Below are 11,814 nucleotides of genomic sequence, written 5' to 3' on the forward strand. Positions count from 1 at the left end.
GGATAGGCTCATTACTTCATTATATCACTTCTTAGATTTATGTAAAGGCTAATAATAAGCCATATTCTGACATCAAGCATATATATATATATTTGACATTTATTATTATTTACAAGATACATGATGCGGGGGTATTCAGAAAAAATATACAAATATTTACCTACACGCCAAGGAGCTCTTTAACATCCATGGTATTTGAGACTACCAATATACTCTATTAAATGTGTACATATTTTTCACATATTTCACAACTTAAAATAATTACATTTGATTACATAATTAGCTACTCTGGAAGTTTTGTTGTGAAAAGTCTACCAGCATTTAGAAAATAGTATAAAAAAATGTAGTCATGCAATAGTGGCACCAGCGTTAATATATATATATATATATATATATATATATATATATATATATATATATATATATATATATATATATATATATATATATATATATATATATATATATATATATATATATATATATATATATATAATGTGTAAGAATTGCAGCTTAACTAAAAAAAATATGGTCTCAAATGGGTTTTTACAGCACCAGTGGGAAAGAAAAAAAAGGAGAGTTAGGGATCACTTACAGGGTACTGGGATAACATTGGGAGCTGCAGTCCACTGTATGTAGGTACTGTATTAACTTGTAATATGCATACATACACATACAGGGATACAGGTTGTGTCATGCAGTAGCCTATTAGTACTAATGGATGGAGATCTAAAGTTACCTTCCACACCCTGCATAGGTGATGAAAGGTATAAAAGCTGTATTTACATGATCTGCATTACACAAATAAATCTGAAATGAATGAGTAAATAAACAGTGAACCAAACTGAAGCTTTAGAACTTGGAAGTTTGTTGGCCATTAATAAATTCTTCAAATATTTCCGATATTTTATATTAATGGAAACATAAATAAACATGACTAACTCCATTGAGATAGAAAACAAAAAGTAATAAAAAAATAACATTGTACAACTAATTAACAAAAGTACCTAGGCAGACACAACCAGTAATGGGCAAGATAGATGTTAATGCTAGATGTGAACAAGCACTTAGTGGGAGTTACAGTTGTTAGCTTGCAACCTGCCATTAGTCAAGCAGGGAAGAAACACCAGCAGGTCCCAAGTGAAGCAGTGGAGGAGGGAATGGCAGGAACAGCAGCAAACCCATTGAGGCAGGCAAGCAGGACTGGATCACACTTGTGTGGGTTCTGATAAAATTAAGTAGACTATAGTGGCAGGACTCAGGCTTGGATGATCACTGCCAGCCTAACTGATGACCTCTCAAACATGTGCTGGACTTAGATGCTACAGTGACAGTATTGAGAAGGGTTTAATGCCTGTCAAGGGCATCTCATGGTGAATCAATACTGCCTTCACATAGATTTCTCAGTGTTTCTAAAATGCTCCATATGGGTGATCACAAAAGTAAGGGTTAAAAATTGTGATTAATTATAACAATCAAAATTTGAGTGGCAATGAAGGTTTGATAAAATACAAAAATGAAGCTATAAAAAATGTATGCAATAAATAATAAACAGTTCATAATAGAAAGTGTTCAACTGCCATGCTTGTTTCCTCAGTATGTTTGGATCTCTTAAGGAGGAAAAGAATGGAGAGAGAGAGGTGAACTGGGCCTCAACACTGCATGCATTATTATGAGCACAAAGATTAAACTTACAGCAGATAGGCATAATAACTACAGGCTCAGAATCCCTTATCCAAAATCTTTAACTGGAGGTTTTCAAGAGTGAACATTGTCTATAATCTTCTAACATTTTCATGTTAATACAATACAAAAGCAGTACAACAATAATACATTTAATATTACTGAATATCATCAGAACTTTTGCTGATGCTTATTAAACTTCTGATATAAACAATGTTTTCAATTTACAGTACACTTTCTTGGAACGTAGATGCACCGTAGTCCCAAGCATTCTAGGTAAGGAATTCTCAACCAGTCCTAAAAATATGAGTCAAGCTTAACTCTGGCCAACAGTGACTCCATGAACACACTTGGGCACCCGTCTGACTAGCATCAGGCAACACGTCCATTCATCACACCAACACTCACACCAAGCTGGAGGTGCACATTGTAACCTTCCTGCCTGTTACTCTTCCTTCCTCCTTACACATAATAAAGTCATGCCTGGCAGTCAATTAATCTCCTGCACTCATTTCCATTGTGCTTAGTATTTTTCCTCAATATTTAGTCTTTTGATACACTGGCAATCTCTTTACAAAACCTAATGATAATACTCTGAGTCTGGCATACAAATTTCACCACCTGAGGATGCAGAACGGTAACACTGCCACTAACCAATGTTTTCACTTGCTGATTGGCTCAAATATTCATGTTTTATTTTCAAACATGCAGCAAACTGACTTTATTAGTCCTACCAAAACCTTTATTAATTTACAAGGCAGCAATTTATACATGTACAAAAATTTTAATATCTTACAAATGCTAAGGATTTGGGTTGGAACAGAAACTCAATCTGTCATGTATCTGAAAAGAAAACATGAATACTTGAATCAATCAGCAGATGACATCACCAATCGGTGACAGTGTTATCATATTTGCATGTCCTTTAGTTATGAGATTACTATGACAGAGTTGATGAAACACAGTACAGCAGTTTGCAGAGAGATCACAGCCTTCCAGATTCAGGGAAATGTTGAGACAGTTTAAGTGAGTGCACTAGATTACTTAACTACTAACCATGACAGTACAATTGGTAAATACAATTACAACTTATTGGTAAAGACCAAGGAAATGCATCAATATTGCTGCAGAGTACAATAAATGTGGCACTGAATGTTCAGAAAAGAAAAGGCTGTATGTAAACACTTTATGAGGAAGGGATAAAGTGGAAATCTGGGCAGCTTATTTTGATGTTAACATCTATTTTACTAGCAGAAAAATGCTATACAAATATTACATAGAATCTTGAATTTACAAAGATCTAATTTTTTTACTTTTTGAGGTTACAAATATAATTATTTCATCCTCTGCCAAAGTTTCCACTGAATACTTGCAAACTGAGAAACAAATGGAAATAAAGATATCTATTACATATACATTTTATGCATGGTCAGCTAGGAGCTCCTTGGACAAAAATGAGTATTTGTGGTGATAATACGTTTGTACATGCCATTATATGCTTTACAAACATCCTGTGTGTGAGGATTTAAAATTCTATAGAAATATACATAATATTCTTACATTTTGAAAGTAATTCAAATTCTTGCTACCAATCAGAATTATACATATAAACAGTTAAATATACGTACTTACAATATGGAAGAGGTATACACAAGAGTCACTTTTATTTACACTGTACAGTTCACAGAGCAGCAGCTGAGGTCACTGCCATTGCTAGCAGTAGCTCCTCTTTTAGTTCTGGCCTGAACTTCCCCCCACTGTCTCTCTGACCTTTGGTACACAAGCAGCTGTATCCCTTTTAGTGCTCTACACAAGTACTTTGCTACCTTGAGCCAACTGGTACACAAATACTCATTCCTCAACATCTTGTTCTTACAACTATATTAAAAATTGTATTTCATTTTACAATCAAATATAATCTATATGTAGTACTTTCAGAAGGCACATTATTGTGAAGGATATAAAAATAGAATGTAGACTTCAAAAGTAAGGCCAGCCTGCATCTCTGGGTTGCTTAATGGAGGGCCATACACTATATCTATCATATCTCACTTAAGATAAAGTAAAATACCAATGATGAGCAACCTTCTTGGTCCTTCATGTAGGACACACATCATCCTGCAGCCAGGGTCTCTCACACCAGTGATGACTCCCCAATGATAATGGTATCATCACTCAGGTTTGGTGTAGAGAACTTGGGAGCTGCTCCAGGCATGGGTTTGCTGGCTCCAGCTGGCAGGCCATTGTAACGGAGAACAGGAGGAACTGGGTAGCCTTCCTCTGCTCCTGGTGCCTTTCCTTGATCTCCAACACTCCCCCGGCTGAGATCCTGCTTTGGAGCGTCCCCAAAGGGTTTGCAGCGAACAGCATCTGGTGTGGCTCCTCCCATGTGCTGCCGCATGTCATTCTCTGCAAGGTGTTCATGGCCACCTGCAAGAATTGATGTGCTATAAGAAGGCTGGCAAGATCATTACTAATAGTGATGAAGAGAATTTCATCCCAAAATGAAACACTAAACTTCCAACAGGCTGATAAATTTTAAAAGGCAAATCACCACCAACCTGACAGTGCAGGTGAGGGTCCCTGCGAACCTGTGCAAAGCCTGGTGGAGTAGCCAGAGTCATTGTGGGAGTCATGTTCAGTAGATGACTCATGGGGATTCCTTGCACCGCCGCCCCGCACCGCCTCCAGCCGCCCCTCGGCCAGGTACCCATCATACAGCCGCTTCACTGCCTGCTGGATTCTGTACCTGCAACACATGTCAAGGCTTATTCTTGTTGAATCCACTGTCTATGCTTTTTACTACAAATTTCCCAATGAGACAATATGCTGCCTCTCTGTGTCCTGCCAAAGCATTGATCTTACACATGTGCAGTTGCACAATATCAATGTAAATACCCTGTTCTCACAAAGAAAACAAATTTACTATTTACCTGTCCATATCCAAATAAGTAGCAGCATCATAGTCCTCTTGTGCTTGAGCCATCTGTGCATGGTAAGTCTCTACACTCTGGTTGTGGTATTCTTCTGTGGTCTGTGTGTGGTAAGCCTCAGTGCCATGCCCCTGAAAGGCCTCCACATTCTGTGAGTAATATGCTTCAGCATTCTGGGCATGGTAGGTTTCATGAGGCTGAGGCTGGTAAGGTTCAGCTGTCTGTGCTTCTTCAGGAGGTGGTGGGTATTTTGGGTACTGCATGTAGGCCTCACTCCCATGCTTGACTGGGGTGGGATCTGTGAGGGCGCTGGCAACCTGGGGTTGGTGAGTGTGTGGAGCATGGCCCCGCAAGTCACCATGCATGTAGGGGTTGTTGTTGCGGTAATCATAGCGGCTGTAGCCACTCCAGCCCTGGGGCTGTTGTGCTTGGCTCATCTCATTGTTTCTGGTGCAGTGAGCCTCCTCAGATCGTACGGTTGTCTTTGGTATGGCGCCATTTTCAGCGTGTGACTGTGAGACTCTTAGGTTGTCCACAGCCTGGTTGAGGTCTGTGTGGTGGAGATGTGAGGGTCTAGTAGGAGGAGGAGCTGAGGCCTCTACTGGTGTTGATAGATCAGGATGTCTGAGGAGAGGTGAAGGATGCGCAGGTGAATATCGGCCCATTCTGCGTATTACTGGAGACCCGTGCATGGAGGAGCCACTGAGGCCTCTGCTGCTCCTGCTCCCCCGCAGTCCACCAGACAAATCACTGCTGGCAGACTCATTGAGAACATCCCTTGCTGGTGGAGAGACAGGAGATTCAATACTTCTTCTCTGTGTCTTTCTGTTAGGCAAATCTTCAGAACTTTCAAGGACATTCCTGGCATCAAGTGAATGACTGCGTCTTTCTAGTGTTCTTCTTGCAGGTCCAAGTTCACGGCTATCAGCAGACTGACTCCTGGAGGGGTGGTCAGTGGGTGAGGGGCAGCGGAGGGCACCGGGCACCAGTGAGGGGATGGCTTTGGGAGAGTCATAGATGAAAGTGTCATGTTCATCGTGCACCTTTTGGGGAATGTTGTACATGGATGTGGGGTGGTCCAGCACTCGCAATCCCTTGTATACTGAATCTCGGTCACTCTCACCTTCCTCACGATATTCAGAGATTGCCTCCTCTGACCTAGACCTGGAATTTTAATAACTATTAGTTATGTGCAAGCACAGTATGTAAGATGAGACTAAAGAGTAGTGCAAATGAAGAAAGTGGTTGACTTTCTACAACATAGTAGGAGGAGGTGTCAGATATAGATAACTTAAATTGTCTGGTGGCAAATGAAAGGATAAAAATCTCCATATTCCATTACTATAACAAGGACACCTAGCTAACCTTGAGAGAGGGTAATGGCCAGGTGGAGGTTCCCTAGGTCTTCTCATTGAGCCTCTGAGTAGGAGGGACCTGGGAAGGACTTGGGGATTGGAGTTTCTGTTACTCAGGCGACGCTCAACCCACTGCTGCAGCTGTGCTATTCGAGAGTCAGCCTGTGCCTCCCTGGCTGCCTTGGTTCTCTCAACACGCTGCCGACACTCCTCCTTCTCATCCGCCAGCTGTCAAAATCAGTTTATGGTAAATATGAGGCTTTTAAAACACATTTCACTGTTCATCAGACTTAAAAGACTTGTTCTCATACCCAACCAACAACCACTGATTTGATCATTAAGTGGTATTCATAGGTAAGGATCACTTGATAATATTTCATGATATGCACATAGAGATTGTGTAAAAAATTGCATATCATCTTATAATAACCTTCTGCTTCACATTGTCACTGAGGTGTTGAATGTGTGACTTTGTGCGATGCTCCAGGTTGGTGATCTTGGCATCCAATTTGTCATGAGCAGCATCAATGTGGTCCATCAAAGCTACCTTGTCCTTCTCCAGCTTGTCCTCCACATTCTTGAAGAAAGGCGCACAGTAGCAGGTGTAACCCACTCCCACTGGCCCCTGCAACAACCCCACAAATTTAAGGTAATGCTGATACAATACATATCTTATTTCTAGGTACAATTATATAAGAAAATTAATAGCATGATTTAATCCCATTACATTGTATGTTTTCTTAACAAAGCAAGTGTATCCTTCACTTAGACAATATTCTAATAAAAAATTTCCTATAATCCCTTCAGCCTTAGTGCAATGATGAATAAGAACAATATTGAATACATAAAACTGAAAGCCTAAATAAATATTCATACAAAAACTAGGTACCAATCTTGCACACCTTGGATCAAAGGACCAGAAGTCTTCAAAGCAAGACTGTAAAACTTTACAAAATGCTAAATCATAACATGATCATGTGAATGCATGATGTAGATTTTAAAAGATTAGACAAAACTATGGATGAGGATGACAGGTGGAAATAGCTAGAGTAAATATGTTTCATGCAGGGGCTGCCATGTGTAGACTTGATGGCTTCTTGCAGATTCCCTTACTTTTTAATGTTCTTATGTAGACTCACCTTCTTGATGTTCCCTGCTAGGTCAATGAAGTACTGCTCACCCTTGCCAAGAGGGTCATTGGGGAGGGAGTCAATGTTGGGAATGGCCAGGTCCTGATGGGATATTGGCGGGTAGTACTGACACCCATATGGTGACCACTGCACCTGCTTGCCTCTCTTTTTCTCCTTGTGCTCTGTCTTGTGCTATTGGGGAAAAATAAAGCATTCAAAGTATATGTAATTTTGGGTGACTTAAACTTTATAAATACTTAAATTTGCTAGAGTAAGAAGGACATGTGTTTTTCCCTCACCTTTTTCTTCTCCTTGGCCCGAGTGCTGCTGTCCTTGCTGGAGGTGCCACTATCATTGGTCTTGCCCCGCTTCTTGTCCCCCTTTCCTCTGTCTTTGCTAGCCCCTGATGCTCCCCTTTTCTCTTTCTCCTCCTTCTTCTTCTGCTCCTGTTCCCTTCTCAGCCGCTCCTCTGGAGAAACCACGGGTGGAGGGTTCTTCAAGATCTCCAAGATTTGGTTGAACTCTTTCCGTTTTGCAATGTCTCCTGGCGTCTCATTTTGCTGGAAAAGAGCACAAATTTATATTACTTTTCTGTATCTTTCATATTTCAAAGCATGTTAGACACTGCATGCTCTACACACACCAGTGTTCCTGCTGAACCCAGAGTGGAATGTGTGTACTCCTTAACTGACATGTTAATGTGGATATATAGTGTGTGCATACTAATTTCCATAATGGACACACATTTAGCTAAGAGCTGCAGAAAGTCTCCACATCACTCATGCACTTTAGGCAAACAAAAGCAACAATGAGAGACCACAATAGTTACAAGGTTTCACAACATTCATCTCAAGAGGAGAGACTTTGTAGGCGAGTAATCTCTTTGTACTCCATATTAACATTCCATTGTTGTTCATAACATATAAATAAAATTCAGCCACACAGGCAGGATGTCTATGTGCTGCAGTATAATGGGTTTTTGGGAATGCTGTGTGTTCACTGTTCTGTCTTGTTGGAGAGAGTTGTGTATTCCAGTATCAGTGGAAATAAACTAGACCCATTCAGCCATACCAGAAATACACACAAAGACATCAAATCAAATGCACCTACCAATAAAGACATTAAAAGTCACCACAGAGTGGTATTCTTTACCTTGTTCTTGATGGTCTGGCTAGCACCAGACTCCAGCAGTATCTTGGTCAGTTTCCTCCTCCCCATGGCTGCTGCGATGTGCAGGGCTGTGTCTCCATTCTGAAACACCCAATGGTTAGCTTCCTCCACCAACAACCACAAAGTACACACAATAGATGAATTAGAGTGGAGAGGTAGGAAAGGGGAGCGGGGTGCTTATGACATTATCGTTGACAGTTCATGATTATCTAACTTCACTGGTTTATCTCTTCCACTTTATCCACCAATGCACGAAAACAAACAAGCAAAATACACTTTATAGCAAAACAGGTGGGGGATGACGTGAGGTGAAGAAAGGAAAGGAGCCGCGTGAGGCATTACCGTTGACAGCTTGTGGTTATCTAACTCGTCTTGTTCGTCTCTTCTTCTTTCTAAACCAACACAGAAACAAGCAAACAACCACACGTTAAAGTAGAACGAATGGGAGATGATGTGGTGAAGCAAGAATAGGGAGCTGGGTGGAACATTACCGTTGACAGCTCATGGTTATCTTGTTCATCAAAAAAAAAAAAAAAAAAAAAAAAAAAAAAAAAAAAGAAAAAAGAAAAAAAAAAAAAACACGTTAAAATAGAACATATGGAGGATGATGTGAGGTGAAGGAAGGAAGGAAGGAAGGAAGGAAGGAAGGAAGGAAGGAAAGAAGAAAGGAAGGAAGGATGGGGAGGGGGCGGCGTGAAGCATTACCGTTGACAGCTCATGGTTATCTTGTTCCTGTATCTTTATCAACCAACTCAAAAAACATGCAAGCAAAACACACATTAAAGTATAACAGATGGGACGGTAATGTGAAATGAAGGAAGGAAGGGGGAGGTGCGAGACATTATCGTTGACAGCTCGTGGTTACCTTGTTCATCTCGGCGACATGGCTTCGGGCGGAGAGAAGGATACGCGTTACTCCAGCGTGACCGTAGCGCGCCGCGGTGTGCAGCGGCGTGTCTCCATACTGACAGGGAGAGATTTACCCTTCAGGATTTCAACACATAAAGATGGCAACCATATACAGAGAGAGAGAGAGAGAGAGAGAGAGAGAGAGAGAGAGAGAGAGAACCTTGGCACACAGTAAGGTACTGTCTAAAGGTGACGATCATTCAGCACATACTAACACACTCCTCTGCATATCCCACCGTAATGCCTACCTCCATTTTTAACAAGACAGGTAAGTAGTAATTAGTAATTATGGCTGATCAGATAGTAAAGTACTAGGTAAATAAGTTCTGGTAAAGTTATAGATCTAACCCGATCCGACATTAATTCACTAAGCAGGCAAATTCGGAGTAACCCACAGACCAGCCATGTGATTCCAGGGATAAATTTGAGGGTCGAGACGGAGAAAACAACATCGATAATCTTCCCTGCCAGAGACCGCATTCCCAAATATTTCAGCGTCCTGCCTTCACTACTAGTTTACAAAGTATGTTTTCATAATTCTACTGGATGACCAACACAGCTTCTGCCTAATCATAAAAAAAAAAAAAAAACATGAGAATCCGAGTAATTTTCCCTGTGACCTTTGAAAAATACCCCTTACGAGAGAACAAAGGTTTTCTAAGTACGGAGGAGTACTCACATTATTCTTGATGTCAGGCTTACATCCGGCTAACAGGAGGATGCGGCAGGTCTGGTTATGTCCGTTCTGGCAGGCGAGGTGGAGGGGGGCAAATCCTCCTTTATTTTTGATGTACACATTAGCCTTGGCTCGCACCAGGGCCTCTGCTGTCTGGCTGTACCCCTTCCAGGCGGCCTCGTGCAGCGCCGTGTTCCCGTGCTGTTCAAGGAACGCACAGAATGAGCAAGAAATTAAGGAATATGAAAAGAAACACATATCAAATTACGGTATATAATTTTCTGTTGACGGCTCATAAGAAAATCATAAAGGTACATGCTCAAGATGTCTCATTCTTATGAAAGCAGCTGGTGAATGTCGAAAATTACCGTGGATAATATATACTTGAGCTATGTGTCCGCCCTCGTACTGTGGCAAGACTATGAATTTGGTGCAAGGTTGAGAATTTACATGTGTTCAAGATTAGCTTTTTACATGTGGGTACGAGCTGGATAGGCTGTGTAGCTGAGGACGTGGGTTAAATGCAGCAATACCTATAGACTGCTGTGATGTTGGTTGGTTAACTCTTTCACTGCTACTGCAATTACATTTGTTTTCGTAGACAATGTCTTCCATAATCTCCTTCAGCTTTTTAGATTAAAACTTTTTTTTCACTAGTCTTTTAATGGTTTTGTAGTACAGAATAGATAAAATCAGTCTCCTATTCTTTTTACTCTATTCATGTATTTTTTTTTCTTATTTATGTTTGATTTATTAATTCCTTCTTTTTCTTTTTCTTCTCCTTTTCTTCTTCTTCTTCTTCTTGTCATTATCATTATTATTATCATTATTATCATTTATTCATCTATCTATTTATCTATTCATTCACTTATTTACGCTGCTCTGAATGTCAAAAAAGCATAGGCATAAGGTAAAAGAATTAACGTATCGAATTTTAACCATGCTCAACTCCTGCTGCCCCTCGTGTCCTCACCTGGTCATCCTGGTGGTCAACATTGGCGCTGTGCTTGATGAGTTGCCGAACGATGTCTATATGTCCCTCGCAGGAGGCTCGCTGCAGCGCCGTGTACCCGCACTGCAAAACAATACACGAGGATTAGCTACGCATTATACAAGTGAAGTGAAGCGAAATGATTACAAAAAAATTCTTGCATGACGCCGTAGCAACTAAGGTCATATAGCGCCGGATTATAAAATTGCATATAGGTAAATGTAACAAAAATAAGATATATATGACAGATTATATAACACGGTGAACTGTCTTTTTATTGTTCCTTCGCCAAAACATCCTTGCCGATATCAAGATGTCCTTTTTTTTTTTATCATTCTTTCACCAAATTTTTTTCCCCCGATAACATTCACCACTGCGGTAACATTAGATACCACACGAACAAGAAAAAGGAAAAAAAATCACACAACATGAGCAGCTTTCTCATTATCATTCCTTCGTCAAAACCTCTTTACAGATAAGACAATACTTACTTTCATAATACTACATTATACTCGTTTTCTCTATGCAATGAGAGTTTGTAAAATTAAAGAGATTATGAGAAACAGAACGGATTGTACAAAATAAACAAAATTCCTTCGCCAAAACCTCTTTACAGATAAGGCAGTACTTTGGTAACACTAGACATTCTCTACTCGTGTTTTCTCAGTTCAATGACTGTTTGTGAAATTAAAGAGATATCGCATATGAGAAACAGAACGGATTGTGTAAAAGAAACTACATTCTTTTATCATTCAATCGCCAAAAACCTCTTTAGACAATACCTTGGTAACACTAGATATTATACACATTATATATTCATGTTTTATCCATGCAATGAGTGTAAAATTAAAGAGATATTGCATACAGAACGGTCTGTATAAAAGAAACAACCTTCTTTGATCATTCCTTCGCCACAACCTCTTGCAGATAACACATCACAATACTGCAGTAACATCAAACAGCAACG

The 11,814-nt window shown here is 40.1% G+C and overlaps 1 protein-coding gene across 1 annotated transcript; it reads right to left on the reverse strand.

Moving 5' to 3' along the window:
* Positions 1-479: 479 nt before the first annotated feature.
* LOC135111821 (uncharacterized) lies at positions 480-11,493 on the reverse strand. The gene is made up of 12 exons (XM_064025530.1): positions 11,476-11,493; positions 10,830-10,931; positions 9,860-10,057; positions 9,137-9,235; positions 8,254-8,352; positions 7,401-7,661; positions 7,111-7,293; positions 6,402-6,596; positions 5,982-6,199; positions 4,617-5,780; positions 4,245-4,432; positions 480-4,113 (listed from the first exon to the last, which is right to left on the reverse strand). Exons 1-12 carry the CDS (start codon positions 11,491-11,493, stop codon positions 3,818-3,820), a joined length of 3,021 nt encoding a protein of 1,006 aa, XP_063881600.1. The 3' UTR covers positions 480-3,817.
* Positions 11,494-11,814: the final 321 nt, after the last annotated feature.

Source organism: Scylla paramamosain, chromosome 22 (assembly GCF_035594125.1).
Source record: "Scylla paramamosain isolate STU-SP2022 chromosome 22, ASM3559412v1, whole genome shotgun sequence".
In the NCBI taxonomy this organism is placed as follows: Eukaryota; Metazoa; Arthropoda; class Malacostraca; order Decapoda; family Portunidae; genus Scylla; species Scylla paramamosain.